The 20,424-nt window shown below is 32.3% G+C and overlaps 1 protein-coding gene across 4 annotated transcripts; it reads right to left on the bottom strand.

The window, feature by feature from the left end:
• Window positions 1–227: 227 nt before the first annotated feature.
• On the bottom strand, window positions 228–17,896 carry LOC101249383 (uncharacterized). Of its 4 annotated transcripts, none has more exons than XM_004243574.5 (8): window positions 17,332–17,896; window positions 16,274–16,711; window positions 16,003–16,177; window positions 14,288–14,585; window positions 11,636–11,708; window positions 1,753–1,843; window positions 990–1,069; window positions 228–809 (listed from the first exon to the last, which is right to left on the bottom strand). In XM_004243574.5, the coding sequence occupies exons 1-8, from the start codon at window positions 17,398–17,400 to the stop codon at window positions 480–482; spliced, it is 1,554 nt and encodes a 517-aa protein (XP_004243622.2). In that variant the 5' UTR covers window positions 17,401–17,896; the 3' UTR covers window positions 228–479. The 4 variants fall into 4 exon arrangements, with proteins under 4 accessions (XP_004243622.2, XP_069143090.1, XP_010323931.2 ...); XM_069286989.1 differs by having other exon boundaries at window positions 16,274–16,842; window positions 17,332–17,749; XM_010325629.4 differs by having other exon boundaries at window positions 228–1,069.
• Window positions 17,897–20,424: the final 2,528 nt, after the last annotated feature.

Below are 20,424 nucleotides of genomic sequence, written 5' to 3'. Positions count from 1 at the left end.
AATAACCAAATGGAGACAACAACTAACTATGGCTCACGGCCGAGATAGCTCCAAAGGTTAGGGGAAGGTTTTGGATAACCACTGGCTACTGGAAAATATGTCCCTAGAAAGATTTGAGTCAGTCATCAGAACTGTAATTGTGCGTACATGTAAAGAACTCAAGTGACAACATGATAACAATGTTGCAGTTGTTATTGAACAAGAAGGAAATTGAGAAAGAACTCAAATTTTAAGCAGAAACCTTTTTTGTATTTAATAAAGTAGCACAAGTGTTTCAAAGTTACATGATTCCAAATACTATTGATGATAAAATGCTCTACAAGCTTTCCTATTTCTCCAATTTTTCCCCACCTTTAATGCCATATATTATATGTAGCCTATTCCTTGTGCAGCTTAGTACCAAGTGATTTTTCATGGTACTACTAAAAGAAGCACAAGATGAGGAATTCCTCATAATACAAAAATATTACTACTCCGAGTTAGGCGGTCTGGATCCTGATCTCTGGCAGCCCCGGATTTTCTGATTGTCCAACTACAGGATGCAATGGTTGTTGTTGCTGCTGATTATTATGGGGGCGGTGGTTGTGGTGATGTTGTTGTCCTGAGGGGTTGTCGATGTAGCTAAAATATCTTTGAACAGGCAGAGTACTGTGCAACTGCATGGTACTGGTTGTCTGTGCAGGGGATGATCGAAGGCGTCTGCTTGATCTCCACCTCAAATACTCTACGAGGAGCGAATTGGTACTAATTGCAATACCGAACCCAGTGAAGGAGGAAAGCAGCACCGATAGGAGTGCACTAACGTTAAGCTGCACGTTAGCAATTATGCAAATCTTTATGTATCGGTTATTTTTGCAAGTGAGAACACCAATGGTCTTCCCTGCAGTCAAAACAGAACCCCCACCCCCACCCCTTTCTCTCTCTGCCAACATACATAAGAGTAAAGAAAGCTGGGAACTATAAGAAATTATAGAATGAAAGATTCTTACCACTGCATAGAATATATGGGCGAACAGGATGACTATTGCAAACTGAAATGAAGCATAAGCCCATATGTAACTCTTGCCGACTGCAAATGGCCAAAGAATGTAAATATAATTCTTAATAAAAAGACTCATCCCTCCAAGGGAAAAAATCAATAGGAATGTGTAGAAAATGTGAAGGAATCAGCTAACGCAAAAACACACGGAGTTCCTAAAAGATGTGGTATGTATTATATCATGATAAGCAGTTTGTCCAAAAGGCTATTGGTTAAGAGAGGAATCAAGCAGTGGATAAATAAAGCCAAGCAGCTCTTGGTTAATCGCACAGAACTAATTATCCAAACACTTCACCATGTATACTAAAGATCAAAATTCAATTAAGTGGTTACTTATCAGTCTCGTGCAAATCCTATGCTAAACTGAGTCAACTTCAAGTTCGGAAATGGTGACATTGCACATAATACTATTTTTAAATTGTACATACAGTGATTTTACAGTTCTTAGTTATTTTTATATATAAAGACGAAAAATTCTACATGCATTCACTGGATTAACAGCTTCCTTTTTCTCTCTAGCCACAATCTATTTGGACGCATTTAAGTTCAGTGCAAAAGGAGAATTATTGTGTTGAATGTGCATTCTTATCCTACGTTTCTATGAGCTAACGTCACCATTGACAGAAAATGGCCAGGAACTAGAAGTTTTAGGATGGAATCATTTCAGAAATGACATCTGATAAGGAAAAAAAAGAGGGGAAAGACAATCATACCCATAGTAGAAGCTATCAAAGAAGAAAGGAGGCCCAAAACACAAGAGAAAGGTAAAGAGATCGCAAGAGCACGAGCGCCTAAGTCAGACACCTATCATAACACAAGAGAAATTAATAAATACAATATTATACATCAAACACAATGTGAATGCAAGCGGTTGTCGCTTTAATTGGAGTACTGTACATTTTGACCATTTTAAACATCGTTCCAAGCTGACATTAAGAGACTCACAACCCAGTCAGTTTTAGGGACATACCGAATAATGATAAGTGTTGGAGCAACGAGCTGCACTAATTTACCCACACACATGATTAGAAAATACCAAACTACTCCCATCTACGCTTTCAAGAAGCTTGTGATGTAACATGACGTTCCATACTCAACTTAGAACATGAATAACATGAATGCTGGATATGAATATCATGATGGTTATGACAGAGGAACTGAGCAGTGAATAAATAAAGCCAAAATCACATTTAGTAACCAGCGTTATAGGAGTTGTATATTTTGACAAACTTCTCGAATGTGCACTTTTGGTACATAGTTAATAGGGTCTGTGCATTTGTTGTCATACTTATTAGAAATGTGCCCATGAAACCCCAAGGCATTGTTTGGTGGTTGGTTTGGAAGGAAATTATTCATGTAATTAAATTAGCATAGTTTATACCATTTTTGTTGCTTTGTATAAAATTCAGTAGACCAAGTAGGGTGCTTGGCTATCATTTTACAATCCTACATAAGTAAAACATGTATAAATCATGACTCAATTTATGTACTGAAAAAATGGGATTTCCTCTTTACTGTACTAATTTTAGATTAAAAATGAGTCTTAAACGTGATACTTTTATTGGTGGAGAATCTTAGTAGCTGATATGGTTGACACCTGAACTCCCACCTAGTTGGTGAGAGTTCTATTCCTCCTCCCCATTCCCCATACCCCTACCCAAATTGTTTTTTAAAAAAAGATTCTTTCACCGGTACTTTTGAGGGTTCAACCCCCCAAAAGAAGACCATCATTAAGGTTGATCAACAACTTGCACATGAATTTTTCTGTCAAAAGATTAATTAATTTGGGAGGAATTCTTTGGGGTATTATGTGGCGATGTGCCTATTCCAAAAAAGTAGGATAAAAGTTCCACAAACCCTGTAAACTAAGTACAAAAATTAGTCCTGAACCTATTTGAGCCACAAATAGACAAAATTAACAGAAGTAGTCCACATGTTTAGAAAGTAATTAAAATAGGCTTAGTGGAACTATTTATTACATTATATCTAATATTTTAATGGCAGACAAAGCGGAAGAAATTCTTCCACTTTATAAAACGGAAGATTTTCTTCCGTTTTACATCTAAAAAAGTTTCACGTTACCATAGTGTGATGGGGGTCATACACTTTATTACATCAAAAACTCACTTTCTTCACAATCACCCTATGCACTATAGTTCCCCACCATTTTCAAAAGAAAAAAACGTATATCAACCCTACAACACCACCCCACGTTAAAAATTCGAAGGCTCTCAAGCCATGATTTGAAAATTTCCGGTGAATTGGAGGCCCGTTGAAAAATTCCAAGAGTGAAATTCACAACAAATCATTTCTCAATTCGAATAGAAAAATAAGGTATTTATTTCTTTCTGGACGATTCGAAATGATGTTGTTGTTCTAGTTTATTCGAAATTTTGTTGGTTAGATTGCCTTTTTTCTGTCCGAAATCATATTGTTGCTCTAGTTGGTAATTGATATGTTTTTTTTCAATAATAAATTTATCAAGCTTTTGTTCACCCCTAAACTTGACATGATTTGTTCATATAATTAACCACGGATTTTTTGAAGTTCGATTTTCTCCCCTGTGAAAGAATACAAAGTTATGAGTACCTACCTACTTAGTATGAAGTCTCTATATTTTAATTTTTTGGTACAACATAAAATATGTTGTGTATAGATAAATAAACATATAGATTGCACACAGAACTCGGTAGTTGCTCATACAAGATTAAGTCTTTGTTTGTCAAATTTACATTAGTTTACGTGTTGCCAAAATTGTTGGTTAGACTTGAATCTTAGTGTGGGAACAAGTGTGAAATCAAAACGCCTCTAGTTTTAGCTCTCAATTTGACTTAAAAACACAATATCGACTAGACAGATAAGAGAAAAAAAGGAAAGTAAGGAATCGTTGTGTTTACTAAGTTGGTAATTTGTTTGGACTTGAGATGTAGCTAATTGACTGATTGTTTTAATACAGAGAAAAATAGTTTGGACTTTATATTAGTAAGTCATCTGTCTCCATAATATATACTATATTTATTTGTTACTAATTATTTTTTTTTTGGAATGACTAAATTGAATTAGAATTTGGTAAAACTTTTAATTAGTAATTTTAAATTAAAGCTAATAATTAATAAGTAAGCATTAGAAATTAATATAATTTTGTCTTACAATATAGGGAAAAGGGTATGATATAACCCCTCAACTATACCCCTTGTTATGAAAGTTGCTCATTTATAACCCCTACTTATAAAAAAAAAATGGCTCACATATACCCATTTCCTCTAACGGAAATGAAAAAAAAAATTAATCTAATTTTTTTCTAAAAGATATAATCTCATATGAGTAAATTTAATCCTCGTCAAATATATTTTTTTAAAACTTCTTTTTGTTTCAATGACTAATTTAGAATTATTATTTTGATAATCAAATTTATTTATTTTTCACTAATATTCTTGCAAAACTTATTGTAGATGACCAAATTTTTTTCTTCGAATGCAAAAATCAAATTACAATATAGACAAAAAAAATAGTTTAAATTTTTTTCTTTAAACTAAGGAATGAAAGAAAAAAAAAAGAATAAGAAACTCAAATAATTATAATAAAAAAAGTCAAAATAATTTATGTATGAAAAAGATTAAAATATACCTTGAACTTTGATAGAAGAATCATATATACCTCTAAATAATTTTTAAAAAAAATTAGAAGTAAAAAATATAAATTTAAAACAAATTTTTTAACTTCTATTAAATAAAGGGTATATGTGAGCTCATTTTGTAACGACAGGGGTATATGTGAGCCGTTTGTATAACGGTAAGGGCATATATGAGCCACTTTCATAACGAGGGGTATATCAGCTCCAAATGGCAAAGTTAAGGGGTATATCAGACCTTTTTCCCTACAATATATAATGGAGTGTGTTTTGAACCCTTGATCGGAACCGGTCATACACTTCTCCACTCTCAACACCAGCATAAGTCAGACTTGTCATCTTAATGTGAGATATCATTTAGTAGTATTATGAAGACATTGCGCATGAACAATGCCTGGGATATTTATTTCAATTGCACCAGCCTCACGAGCATGTTAAGGAGACCTTACATAGGTCTGGGTTGTATAATGTAGTATGTGTAGGTAGGATGCAGTATGACCATGATTGACTGTTCGAGGGCGAAGACTCATTGCTTCCATTTACTCTTCGGTGAGGTCATGATTATGTGACAGGATGTGCAAGTTTTGTTTGGTTTGCACATCAACGGTGATATACCGACATGATGCTGCACAATAGAGTCGTCCATGGCGTACTTTGTTAGAGACTCACATGATGCGCCGTAGCACCTAGCGATACGGTTGGTGCGAGTCACATAAGGATACATAACATTACTGGCTACCTGCAAGATCAGTTATAGGTAGACCCAATAGGAGATGCTACTCCAGTAGAGAGGATTGAGAAGATAGTCAGACTCATCACATGCTTGCTACATTGGGGGCATCTTATTCCCGAACATGTCGGGAACCTTATATGCAATACCTGGCGTTTCTAGATTCCATCCAAGATGTAGGTAAGTACAGTTGGGGCAGTGCAGTCTTGGCCTACTTATATCGTGCACTATGTCGGACATCTATGACATTTGTGGATTTATTCTTCTCCTTATGCTCTAACTCCTCGCCATGTGAAGCTAAGGATACGTCCCATTGCCACTCTGATGCAAGATTGGACAACATAAAAAGTCTTCTCGACATCATGATGTTAGTACTAACGGAATGAACAAAGTCTAACGTTACATCAACCTCTAATGCAGGCTTGCCTATAAAAAAACGTCCATAGCCTACCTCGCAAGTACCATCATCCACCGTACTCTCACGTTGATTGCCCCAATCATGAAAGAAGTTGTCCCGTCCAATCTATATGCGCTGATCATGCACATCGTGGTCGGTTTTCCAACTAGGGATTACAAGTACGTTCTGGAGACTATCAGACTAATGCATTACTCTATCAGGCGCGTGCACCTCAACAATCTCTAAGCAACGCATAAGCACACATGTCATCCATGAAGGCTCGTTGATTATGCAATACCAATGCAATGTATGTACACTTCAAGTGTACGGTGTCCACCAAAACTATTTTTTAATGTAAGAATCATACTGACTATCAGGAGTTTTAGAGTTCAAAATAAAAAAGTAGGACCAAGAATTTGATATAAAATGAAATATATAACAATCATTAATACAGTTAGTTTTGTAAAATACACTTCTAATTAATGTTTTCTTAATGGGTGTGCCAAGTCAAAAGGTGGTTGTTAAGTTCTATAAAAGGCTTGACTTCTGAAAAGCAACCGGTAATGGTGTCTTTGTTTTCTCCTAAGACTTAAGTGAGGACTTATAGTTGGTTTTACATTCAATTCAACTCAAACTTTGCTATTTATTGTACTAGTTTTTTAACGTGTTGGCTTTCTAGAGATGGTGTGCATGTCTATGCTTTGCTTAGAGAATTTTGAGGTATACACACCTGATAGAGTAATACGTCAGTTTGGTCGTCCCCAAAACATACCTACGATCCCTAGTTGGGAAACCAACCACCATGTACGTGATCAGCATAGGAGGTGTGAACAAGAAGTCCTTGAGATGTTGGATAAGTGTTCTCATGATTAGGGCAATCAGCGCCAAGAGTATAGTGGATGATGGTGCCTATGAGGCATATTATAGATTGTGGTACCTGCGGTGTGGACAATTATTTATAGGGCAAGTCAACATTACAGGTTGATGTAGCGTTTGACTTTGTCCAGTCCACTGGTACCAGCATTGCGATGTTGAAGGACTTTTCAAGTTGCAAAATTTTGCATCAAAGTGGCAGCGGGATATAGCCTTAGCCTCTCATGGTGAGGAGGTAGCTGAGATAGAGAGGAATAAATCAAGGCCTAAGTCATACATAACCCCCTAAACTTGTTCACATATTTCATTTAGACACCTCAATTCAACTGTATACCAATTGAACACTTATATTGTAAGAGATTTCTACCTATTAAACATTTTGTGCTGACATGGCAGCATGTGTGTAGTACACACATGAAAAGAGCGTGAAAGGGCATCATTTAACCAGAAAAAATAATTCTTTTTTTTAAAAAAAAATAAAATAAAATTAGCATCTCTTCATCTTCTTCTTTGACTCAACCACCATTGGAACCACCTTCTCACCACCGCAATCACCAGTGTCCCACCATTAAAGTACATTCCATTTTTTCTCGAGCTGCAATCATTCTTCTTCTTTATGCCACCTTGTTTTTTAATTAAATATGTGTTACCATATCCACAATGCTCTTTTCCTTTATTTTTTCAGTCATCTTCTTCCCCCCTTTTTTTTCAGACCATTATCTTCTTTCTCCTTTTTTACCAGCCATTGAACACCACCTCATTTTTCTCCAAATTTATCATCGTCAATATCTTTTTTTATTTTTAGCTTTTCAAACAATCAATTACAAATTTTAATTTGTTCATTAGAAAACAATGCTACCAATCGTCTTTTTCTTTATGCCAAATCAACTCAAACATGAATTGAATCTAAGTTTAAAAATAAAATATTAATTAGATAAAAAGAAGTAGAAAAACTTAAGTGATTTAAGTGTTTTTTTTAAAAAAAAAAAAGGAGGAAGAAGATGAAGTTGGGGTGGGGTGGGGGGAGGGGGAAGCAGGTCTGAGCGGAGGCAGGAACATACATACTTTAGGATTTATTTTTTTAATTATAATTATTTTCAAGCACAAAAGACAGATTTAAGACACGTGGCTTCTTTTAATTAATTAGTTTGCCATGTCATGGCAAGTGCATCACACACACTTGATATTTTTTGTTGATTATCAAAATGTGTCTAATAGGAAAAAATTTATATAAGTAAAAGTGTTCAATAGGTAAAAAGTTAAATTGAGGTGTCTAAATGAACAATGAGGACAACTTAAAGGGGCCAGAGATGACTTTGGCCATAAATCAACAAACATCAACTGCCACACAAATAGATGTCTGACACAATGCACGGTATAAGTAGGTCAAGATTGAACCGCCTCAACTGTACTTACCTACATCTTGGATGGGATCTAGAAATGCTAGGTATTGCAAGCTCACAAGGTTCTCCAACATTTTCGGTAATAAGATTCCCCCAATAACAAACATGTAGAATCTGATTATCTTCTTAACCCTTTTCACTACAGTAGCATCTCCTACCGGCTCTACATATCCTCACCCGACTCGCACCATCCATATGGGTAGGTGCTACGACGCAACCTATGAGTATGTCTAACAAAGTACGTCATGGTCGACTCCTTTGTGCAGCATCCTGTAGGTACACTGCATCACCGTCAATGCCTAAACCAAACAAGATTTATATATCCTGCAACGTAATCATGACCTCATCGAAGAGTAAATGGAGGCAATGAGTCTCCGTCCTCTCATGCTCAGCCATGATCATAACAAGGGCACGATCATACTGCATCCTACCTATGCAAACTACATCATACACCTATGTAAGATCTCAACACACGCATGAGGTCGGTGCAAACGAAATAAATTCCAAGCATCGTTCATGAATGGTCTTCATAAGATTACTAAACTGTATCTCACATTTCCTTAACGACTCTGACTTATGCTCATGCTAACAATGGAGAAGTGTACGATCAACCAGCCCAGTGTTTACAACACGCTCCATTATATATTGTAAGAAAAAATTCTATTAATTCTTAATGATACTTATTAATTATTTTCTTTAATTCAAAATTACTAATTAGAAGTTTTACTGAACCTTAATTCAATTTGGTCATTCCAAAAAAAATAACAATACCATACTTATAACAATCAAATAACAAAGAAACTTGAATAAAATATACATTACGGAAACACATATTTTAGTAGTATAAAGTCCAAACTATTTTTTCAGTACTATTTTTCTTTTTATTCAAACAATTAGTCAATTAGCAACATCTCAAGTCCAAACTAATTACCAATCTAGTCAAAACAAAATGATTCACTATTTTCCTTTTTTTATCTTCTTTGGCCAGTCAATATTTGTCTTTTAAGTCAAATTGAGAGCCAAAACTAGAGGTTTTTATTCCACACGTGTCCCCACACTAAGATTCAAGTCTAACCATCAATTTTGGTAACAAGTAAGCTAAGGTAAACTTGACAAAACAAAGACATAATCTTGTATGGGCAACTACATGAGTTTTCTGTGCAGTCTATTTATATATATATATATATCATATATTATTATAAGTGGGAAGCTCCTAACCTCAAAGTTGAATTACCATTTTGTCCTTCATTTAAATATTCTTTTTTTATGTACAAAATAAAAAATATATTCTAATAACTAAATACAAAACTAGATATAAATGGGAGCAGTTTTAAGGTATTTAAATGTGCATTATATTATGTATTAAAGATAGTGGAAGATAGAAAGTTATTTAGCGGAAGTTCAAGCATTTTAGAACTGAAGAATTATCTTGATGACACTTATTTCACATTATTAGTGTCCACTTCAATGTAATTGTTAACAATTATATATATGGGATGTTCATGGATTATTTGATAAGCATAACTTGTGAATCAGTGAATGCAAAGATGGAGTCAAGCCACTCAAGAATTATTTTTCCATTCTCTCTTTTATCGGTAAGTTAAATCAAACAAATAATATGTTGCTTCTATTTTCTTAAATAAATATTTCATATTTATTAGCATTTTCGAATGTATTCACCATCTTGAAATGTGTATGCATGTGTACTTATGAATCATGATTTGAAATATGTAGGTTAAATTATCTCATTATTTTATATCATTTCATGAATTCATATAAAAGAATTTTGAATTCTTTAAAATAAATTTTACACATTTATAAATTACAATCAAAAGTGAAAGAAAATTCACTTTTAATTATTTTGTGTTTGTAGATAATCCTTTTATTTATTTATTTTTTTTACGAATGACAATGTGGATGTAAAAAATAAAACAACAAAAACAAAATGGATGGAACATATATAAACGAAAGGGGAAGACAAGAATTAAGTCAAAGGATACAAAATAGTAATGCTAGAGAAAACAATAATAAAGTAAGAAAAAAAAGGATTAAAAAAATTAAAGAATGATAAGAAGTATGAAAAATAACCATGATCAAACTATTGAAATTTTTGTTCATGCTACAAAGAAGAATAAACACACTATGTCATGTGAATGTAATATGAAGACAACTTATACACTTGTGACAAGTATATAGGTTAATTCAAACTTTGGTACAAATTGAGAAGGTATGTAATGTTTGTATTGTCCCTTTCTTAGAGAGAAGTAAAAAACTAATATATTGTAAGTTTCGACCTAATAACATAAAAGGTAAATTATTTATCACATTAAATTTCATTGTCCAAATTTGACAGGTTGCCGAAATATCTAATTATTTGACATTTACATTTTACGACAAAGAAGTCATTTATAAAGGTTGATTGTTCATTTATTTCATTTATATATTTTTTTCGTTAAATCATTTTTGAAATTCATCACAATGTGATTTTTATGTACCTTCTACAACATATTATATTTTTGTGGGTCTCACGTGCAAAGCACGTGTTCAGGACTAGTATATATATATATATATATACAAAAAAAACATATTATGCGTTATCCCAAAAAATATAGACTTAATAGTAACAAGGTTGGTACAGGAGAGAATTGAGAAATTGAATTTCAAATTTGATAAATTTGTGGTTTAATTATATAAATAAACCATGTCAAGTTCAGGGATAAACAAAAGCATGTCAAATTTGATAATTTATAGTTGAAAAAAAAAAGTATACCAATTACCAACTAGAACAACATGAATTCGAAAGGGAAAAGGCAACCTAACCAACATAATTTCAAATAAACTAGAACAACAATATCATTTTGAATCTTCCACTGATTTTATATTAATCTTGAATAAAAGATGAAAAGAAATAAATACCTAATTAGAAAATTTTCTCAATCCGAATTAAGTAATGATTCGATCTTGGAATCTTGCTATGGGACTCCAATCAACCGAGAATCTTCAAATCGTGTCTAGAGAACCTTCAAATTTTTACATGGGATTGGGTTGTAGGGTTGAGATTCGTTTTTTTCTTTTGAAAATGGTGGTATTACTAGTGCAAAGGGAGAGTGTGAAGACGAAAGTGAAAGTAGTGACGTTTTGATTAAGTGGAAGGGCCCCACCACACTTTGGTAAAGTGAATTTTTTTTTATGCAAACAGAAGTTTTTCTTCATTTTTATAAAGTGGAAGAATTTCATCCGTTTTATATCAAAATTTAGATGTTAACATCTATGTTTGAAAAATCAGATAAAATGGACTAAGTCTTCTGCAAGCCTATTTTAGTTACATTCTAAAAATGTGGCTTACTTGAGTTAATTTTATCAATTTGTGGCTCAAATAGGTTCTGGACTCTACAAAAATAAACATTGCAAAAAGCTGGACTAAACTGTACCACTTTATAAACAAGGTATCAATTAGGCAACTTGGCCTAAAATAAATAGAACTAGAGATTCACTTAGATCATCACAGCACTTTAACTCACATAGGAAGATATATAGTAATGAAGAAACAAAAGGAAAGTACCAGAAGCTGCTCCAGAAAGCAAAAATATGCAAGCATGCTGACCATGACAAGGATAGGTACGTCTTGCCAGACTCTGTCGACAGCAAAAGAAAAAGGCAATACCCAAATAAGTGTGACAAACCAATTTCCATGTGATACTCATCAATATTTAGAACAACCTGATTAAAAGTACCACCCAATAAATGAAAACTATTGACACCAAGGATCATGGCATAAATACCATCAAGGCACCAAACAAACACTGAAGTGCAGGTCAAGCTTAGTTTGTGAATTTATATGTATAATCAACAGAAATCAGAAGGCTTAATGTCAAGCTACAAAAGATGATAGTTCACTCTTTATGCAGTGGAAAAGAAGAGAAGAACAGAATGGAAGAGATGTCTAGAGTATCCCAAAGCACAGTAGTCTAAATCTTTCTTCAGTGTTGAATTTCACTAGAATTGATCAGATATCCTTCCTCAATCTTTAATATATATTTACTAGCTTGGGGTGACCGCCAATCGATTTGAATTCCCCTCCTCAGCTAAAGGTGGAACCTAACTTGGACAACGGGAAGGAGTAGACCCACGACCTATACCTCTCTCCAAAGCCGAGCAGCTGGTTCTTGCTCACATAGGAGGAGCGATAGAGCAGCACATTGTCACACAATTGCTTAAATATTTTATTTTTGGTCCAACTAGTAGTGACTTTATTATGTAAAATTGAACAGTATGTATACTTTAGCTCTTCATACAGCTCCGCCCAAGCTTCTTTTGTTGGCCTTGCTATTAACCTACTATCTATGCATGTATTTTCAGCTTGGCCTCTAGAATCTCACTTTTCAAGTGTATGGTGCTAGCAATGAAGGAGCTTCTCACCAAATAAATTATTTGCAGTTTTCACTTTTCTCCCTGTTGGCTAAAGCAAAATGGGAGAAGGTAGTAAAATTTGTGACTCCACAACTTTTCCTTGCCTTCTCCCTTCCCCATCTTCAAGCATTTTATGCGCACGGATAGGTGAAACTAATTAGTTTAATCTCATTTTAAAATTTGTTCTACACTTGTGAAGAAACCTATTATTTTTTCAAGATCCAGGGCATTCATGAGTTTAAAATCTTAAAAGATTTTTAGGATTTTAGAGTTCTCATGATTCCAGGTGCATCATGTAGAGAACCAAAAGATTGCAAATGTTTAAGCTAGAGTTTGGCCATAGATTTTGGGAGTAGATTTTGAAATGTTATCTTCAAATATTTGTTTGGGCATCAGATTGAATCAAATTTTGAAAATCTGAACTACAAATATTTTCAAGTTCCCAAAAATTGGCTCAGACCAGTTTTTTGGGACTTACGCGCACAAAACTTGAAATAGTTTCCTAACAAAATGCATGTCCAAACACAACTTGACAACTCAAATTTCTAAGTTTCAACTTCAAAATCTATAGCTAAACGGGAGCTAATCAATCAGAAACATGTTGTACAATTGTGAACAGAATTAGTAATGTTCGTCAAGACTTAGTTAGGGGTTCATAAGTTCAGTAATTGCACAGGATTTTAAGAATAAAATTTCCTAGTGACTCGTCTTTTACAGTGCATCATGTAAAGAATCAAAAGCTTTCCAAATTTTTTTGTCATGTCCACTACTTGACTGATTTGCAAAGGCAAATAAAATCTAAATGCATGAAGCTAAATTTTGCAAAACAGAAAGAATCTGCCTAGAATCTAATTTATCATACATATATATATGTATATATATATATATATACATATATATATATATATATTATTTTATATATTACTAAAAGCGGGAACAAAAAAAAATAAAGTTGAAATACCAAAAGAACCCTATAAAATTGAGTTATTCCAATAATACCAGTAAAAAGATGGTACCTTTTATAAACTCCAAAAACTAAATTATATTTAGTTAATTATAGGTAATTTAAAGATCAACAATTAATGTTAAATAATTGATAAAAGAAAAGTTATTAGGAAAGAAGTTACAATAGTTTAGCTTCCAACAGTAACTTGAACTTTTCAATTTCTTTTTGTGAAATTCTATAAATAAACCAATATACTACAAGTCACTACATGGCTGCATCTAATTTGCAATAAAGGTACTGATCCCTTTTCTTGATAGTTAGTTATAATTTTTTTTTAATTCACTTCTAATTCTTATTTTAATCTTAAATATTGTGAAGCTTTTAAATATTTTGTACATTCTATGAGATCATATATATATCTTATTTTGTTACACTAAAGGAATACCATTTTTTCATTGTTTAGTTTGTTTGTTAGATCAGATACTTTTGAATTAATAATCTTTTTTGTTCTTTTTATGGCATTATAAATTTCCTTCGTTATTACAAATTAATGCAAATGTTATAATTTAGATAATACTCAACCGAACAATTCAAAAAAATAATCATGTTGTAAGTCATTCAGTCATAGAGTTAAGGAATGATAATACATATTCATATCATACGTAGTCTGAATTAGAACTCTATCAGTATGTGCTAAACTTGATCAGGGGATAACTAAACTTGAACAGGGGATAAATGTGCAACACACCTTCCTAGAAACTAGTCAGCTATATTTATCTGACATCTTTTAAGTCTAAGATTCACATAAAATTCAAGTGAAAGTAAGGAAAGGTACAAAACATTATCAGCTGGACTTGCCTGTAACGAGGCACTTCTCTCTGCTGTGTTACAGTTTGGGACCGTCTGGCAGCAGTTGGAGGATTTTGAATTTTCAATAATGTTACAGGGAGGTTTCGTACTTCCTGCTTGCAAACATCACAGATCTTGTTACCCTTAATACTAAACCACTTTAAGGTGCATGCCTTGTGAGCGAGTGCGAGCTCTCCTTTGCAGCTGCATTCCATTTTAAATGTTTCACTTTCTTCACCAAGTTCAACAAAACAAATTCTGCAAACAGCTTCTTCCTCGGGAATATCTTCACCAGTATTATCTGTCGCTGTAGATAGCAAAGGAGAAAAACCATTATACTCATCTAGAGACAATCAGCTCAGATACCACAGGAAGTACGCAAACCATGAGAGGGACAGCAGCCTTCATTTCCCTTAACTCTTAATTGTTTACCTATATGAAGTATCAAATAGTCCTAACACATTCAACGATTCTATCTACTACCAGGAGCCAAAGAAAATGAACACGACCAAATAGAAGTTTATAATTTCCATAATTAAGCACACTCACCATTATTCATCCTCTTAAATGTATACTTCTCATTACACAGAGCCACTTCTATTCCTTACTAATTTAAAGCTGTGATAGAACATCTATCAAAAGCTTGCTGGAACAAAGACCTATTTTAACTGAATTTAAGATCTACAGATCATATTGCCTTGACTAGACACGAGTCCAAAATGTTAGTTTGATGTACGTTCTATATCAGTACCGAGAAACATCAAATCATATATTTTAATTAATTGTTCTTGAAAGTTGTATAGGATAATACCCCCTCTATACCAATTTATATGTTAGTTTGTTTTGAATAGAATTCCACCTTTTATATTTAGTAACAACAGTTCCTTATAGGAATGACATGATAAATTTAAGACCACAAGATTCAAGGAATAATCTTTGATATGTTATACACACCCTCACTGTATGGCCACAAGATCCAAGAGTCTTTTTCTTTCTTCAATTTCATGCCTAATCAAAACTAAGACACAAAATGAAACAGAGGGAATAATACTTTGGAATGGTGTCAAACAGTTTGAAATGTACCAAAAGTAGAAAGAATGTCGATATAAATTGGGATGTAAAAACTGAAGCAAAGAAAAAAAGTTATAGCCAAAAAAAAAATGTCAACTAACTCACAAGTAGATGTAATTTCCAATGTGCGGAGAGAGACATACATATGCAGAGTAGAGTTAACATCTTAGTAGCTGTTCAAGACTGATCGAATATACAAATTATTTTGCAAAATTTGATAACTTTCAAGGATAAACTGTTCAATACCTACTGAATACCAGAGACAATAGATTCCAGACTTATTCTTCTCACTAATAATATGGAAATAATTCATTACCTCATTTGCAAGAGATTCGAGATGTTGATAACTAAAAAAAAAAAAAAGTGGTCTTTCTCAAAAAATTAAAGAAGAAGGTGCTGACGATACATAAACAAACTTCAACAGTTACATCAAGAAAGGTGCTTATTTAAAATCAAACAGGTATACTAATTGATCCAGATGTAAAACAGTTAGTGTTGAAGGCTTGTAGCGAGAACCTTTTTAGTTCAGAAAATGATCAAAACAGTTTTTCATAAATACACTATTAAAGCACATGTGTAGCATTATCCAATCGGAGAAGCTAGTGACAAGTATAAAATTTATAAGAGCCAGGATGCACGAAAATTTGGCATACCATTTTCGGTTTCTTGTGGTATGTCTGCTGAGGCATCAGAATCTGTGGTTGTGCGAACGACTTTGGAAATTACACGGATAAGACCACCATTTGAATCAGTCCTCCTTAAGCTTCCACTTTTAACATGTATAGGCACTGAAAATGAACGCTTCATATGCTGTAGAGCTTCAGGTTTCTGTCAGTAAGTAAATCAATAGTACAAACAGAAAAAGTGAGAGTACGCACGAAAAAAGTGTATCCAAATAAGAAAATATTAGGACATATGACGTACAATTAACTCTGAATGATCATCCAAACAATTGTCCTCTGCAGGCTTTTCCACAGTTCCCATTGGTGTCTCTGGTAAAGAGCGGATTGATTTTGTCGTTGAAGAGAACAAAACTTTATTGAGAGAAAATGACCTTGAAGTTGAAGGCTTGTCTGAAAGTGGCATGTCTGGGATAATGAGAACTGTCTTTTCGCCATCGTGAGTTACATTTTTTGCCCTAGTGCTTTTCTGTGGAATCAGATTCTTCATAGATGACATGAACTTGGCAGAGTGGGGCCTTGGGGGCAACCCTGATCTGGCAGAGTTAGGACTTGGAACATCTATTCTTGTAAAGCTGGATAAAGCATTTTCCAAAGATCTTGTAGGTATTTGCAGAGATGAGAGGTTTGGCCGTCTTGTTGACTGCTGCTGCACTAAAGTAGCTTCCTCTCTCTCTCCATTCTTTTTCAATACAAGTAAATTTCAGACCACAAAATCAAGAATTAATCAGCTTAGATCATAATGAGTTGACAAACATGTACCGTCTAATTTCAATCCATTGGCAAGCCGAAAGTTGCAACTTTGTCTAGAACCTTCACTAATATGCTAAAACTGAAAGATAAGTATAACACAAATCCTAATAGAGGATACCAAAATGAGACACTTTCTTTTCTTTCAACTACTTCTTTTAAGAACAACAACATCAACTACGCCTCAATCCCAAATAAGTTAGGGTCGGCTATATTCGAAAAGAACCCATTATAGCTCCAAACTAACTAAAGTAGTTCCATAAATATCTCAAACCAACCAATTCATTCAAACTCACTTATCAAAAAGGGAATAAAAAAAGAAAAATCAAATCTTTCACATTCCATCTTTTACCACTTCAAGAAATTTCACATCTTTCCTTCACCAATCACCAAATAACATTAAATTCAAGAAAACCCCACATAAGAAAAAGAATAAAAATCATTCCTTTAACTACTTTCTGTACACAACCACACTCACCAACCCTTCCCCACCACCCCAACCTCCTCCATATGAAAAAACCAAAAAAAAAAAAAAAAAAAAGGGGAACTTACTGTATTAGAATGAGCAGAAGAATCAAATTCAGGCTGTGTTTGATGCATTTCTTGAACAGAATTTTCCATTTCCAGTACTATGAGAAGAACCCCAGATCATAAAATCATTGGGATTTGCTGATTTATAAAATTAAAATTCCACTTCTGAGATGAATGAACTAAGTGGGTTTTTGCTTAATTTCCCCAAGAAATGATGAAAACAAGAAAAGAAAAAAAAACAATCTTTTTGGTTTTTAATATTACTAAATATATATCTGTTCATCATCAAAAAACTATCTAAGCTTTGTAGACAAAACAAAGCATTTTTTTTTACCTTTTCAACAACTAAAACAAATAATTTATTTTTGTTTCGATTGTATTATTACCCGCCAACCTTATTTGGTTTTGCCAGCTGAGTTCAAGATTCCTTCTTAGTATTATTATTTCTTGAATTTTTGTTTTAGATTTATAATTTTTTTTTCTTTTTTTTTGTATATGAGTACTAATTACTTTTGTTTGACTGTTTTTTGACTAGAATTAGCTGCCACCCACTTTTGCAAATCCATCATTATTTTTAAAAAAATATATATATTGAGGTCTGAAGTTGCTAAGGGAAAAGACTTTATTTGAAGACAGAATAGTCCAGTAAAAAGAAGAATTTTATAGTTTTTACAATTTTAGAAAGAGAGGTAATTGTTTTTTATGTTATAATTAATTCATTTTGTTAGATATAGTAAAATTTCTATAAATTAATTTTTGATAAATTAATAATTTTTCTAAAATAATATTTTGTTTTGGTACCGACTTGGGTCAATGGAAAAAATCATCAATTTCGATAAGATAATAAGATAATATATTTTCAGAAGACTCCTATATAAATATATGGTCCCACTAATATCATAAATTAATTATTTTTTAAAGTACAAATATATCTAAGACAATTTAGTGAAATATGATTATATTGTGATCTGATTTTTCTTAAAATTTAGATATAGTTGAAGTTCATACTTTTCTTATTACATCCAAGAGCGTTGATGTTATCTTTTTCGAATTGCACCATAAAATTGTGAAGAATTCTAGATACAATAAGTGTTTTCTTACGCGTATCTAGTTCCAAAGGTACAATCATCTTTAACTTCATCATCAACATTGCTTCTTTTTTTTTATGATATTCACAATTTCTTCTAAACTCTTAACCTTTTGAGCAAGTATCACTTTCACTCGGATAATTCAACATGTTATTGACATCCATTTTACTATGGTAACCGAGATCATTAATCATGACCTCAAATTCATGAATGACGTTTACACAAGTAGGTTCATTCAGATTCTCTGAGATTGCATTTTCCTAACTATTTTTACAGTATCGAAAACAATTTGCTATTGTCTCTTGTTGAACATTTGTTGTTCAAACAGGAATTGCATAATTGGTAGCATCCAAAACATCGATCCTTGTTGGATCATTTTGTCCCACTCCATAGTCTTCTAATATCCTACGATAAATTATGTTCGATAATATATCTTGAAAACTCTTATTATCACAACATCACAACGTTAAAATTAATAAGATACAATAATTTTGATGTATTCATCGTACTTTTTGTATGATATTTTTTTATATGAAATCGATAAATATGATACATAAATTTCGTAAGATACAATGATTTTGAGATAATAAAAATTAATCTTCATCAAATCTCAAACTATTCTATAAATTAATAAATATTAATTTATCGATTAAATAATATCTCTATAAAATAATAAAATTTCATAATCCTACCTATATTAATTTATAAAGATTTTACCGTATTTCCATTTGTTTATAAGTGAAAATGGAGAAGTTATTGAATTTTATTTTATTTTTTCTATTGTTTTATTGGTGGCATGACAACTAGTATAGTAATTAATATTCCTTCCGTCTATTTTTATTTGTCATATTGCATTTTTTAAAAGTCAATTTGATTAATCTTTAAAAGTAAATTAGATTACATTAATTCAATATTTAAACCAAAAAAAATTGGATATTCAAAAATTATATAAAAAGTACTATAATAGCAATTTTGCATATCAATATAATGAAAAAATACATTTTAAAATATTAATCAAAAATTTAAAATTTGACTCTATAAATAAAAATTATGACAGATAATATCGGACGAGGAGAATACTGCATTAACATAAGTCTAGAAAGTTTTTACTTAAATATCAAAAGTTATGTTCTCATAATTACTACTATAATCACATCCACTGGTAGGGGTAAACCTGCTAATTCAAAATTTATTTTTTACAATTTACTTTACTTCAAATTCAAGAATCCTTCTTTAGTTCATTGGTGTAATAATTAGGCAATGCAATTCCATCGATCTGGTGTAATGATGAAATTATTTTATTTTTAATTAAAAATCTTATATTTAAGCTTTAAATATATAAAATATTGTTGGAAATATCATCTTTAAATATGTCATATACTATATAATTTAAATTTAACTTAAATAACTGATAACGTAAAAAAAAAAATACTAGTCCCTCACCCTACCCTGGGTGGCTGGGTCTTAGCTAGTGCACTAGTAGTATAGTAATAAGTTCAAAATTTTAGTCAAACATACGTTTTGCGTTTTATGAAAATCTAGATTTTAAAATTAACTAATATCCTTGAGTTGATCTTTGAAGCTAATATAAACATTTCCATATCCCATATATAATGAAAAAATGTGTTTTAACACTTAGCACCAAAATAATATCTCTTTTTATTTGCCCAGTTTTGAATTGACACATCTATTAAGAAAATAATTAATTATAAAGTGGATGAAAAATTTTAAAGTTATAATAGGTAAAAAAAAAATCTTTTTTGATTTGTCAAAATAGACAAATACTTAGAGATAACTATAAAAGAAAAAGAAAATACGTAATTAGGAACGAAGAGAGTACTTTCCGATCAATATTTTAAAACTAAGGGGCAGTACTCTTCGAAACGGACATACTTATCAGGCCATATGCAAAAAAAAAAAAAATAATAATAATAATAATAAAAAAAAAATAATAATAATAATTTCAAACCAACCAAAAGGCATGAATTCATGATTAGTTGCATTAACCTAGTAATTTGTTTAGTTT

The sequence above is a fragment of the Solanum lycopersicum genome, chromosome 7, assembly GCF_036512215.1.
Source record: "Solanum lycopersicum chromosome 7, SLM_r2.1".
In the NCBI taxonomy this organism is placed as follows: Eukaryota; Viridiplantae; Streptophyta; class Magnoliopsida; order Solanales; family Solanaceae; genus Solanum; species Solanum lycopersicum.
This window is presented reverse-complemented; position numbering and strand designations above follow the sequence as displayed.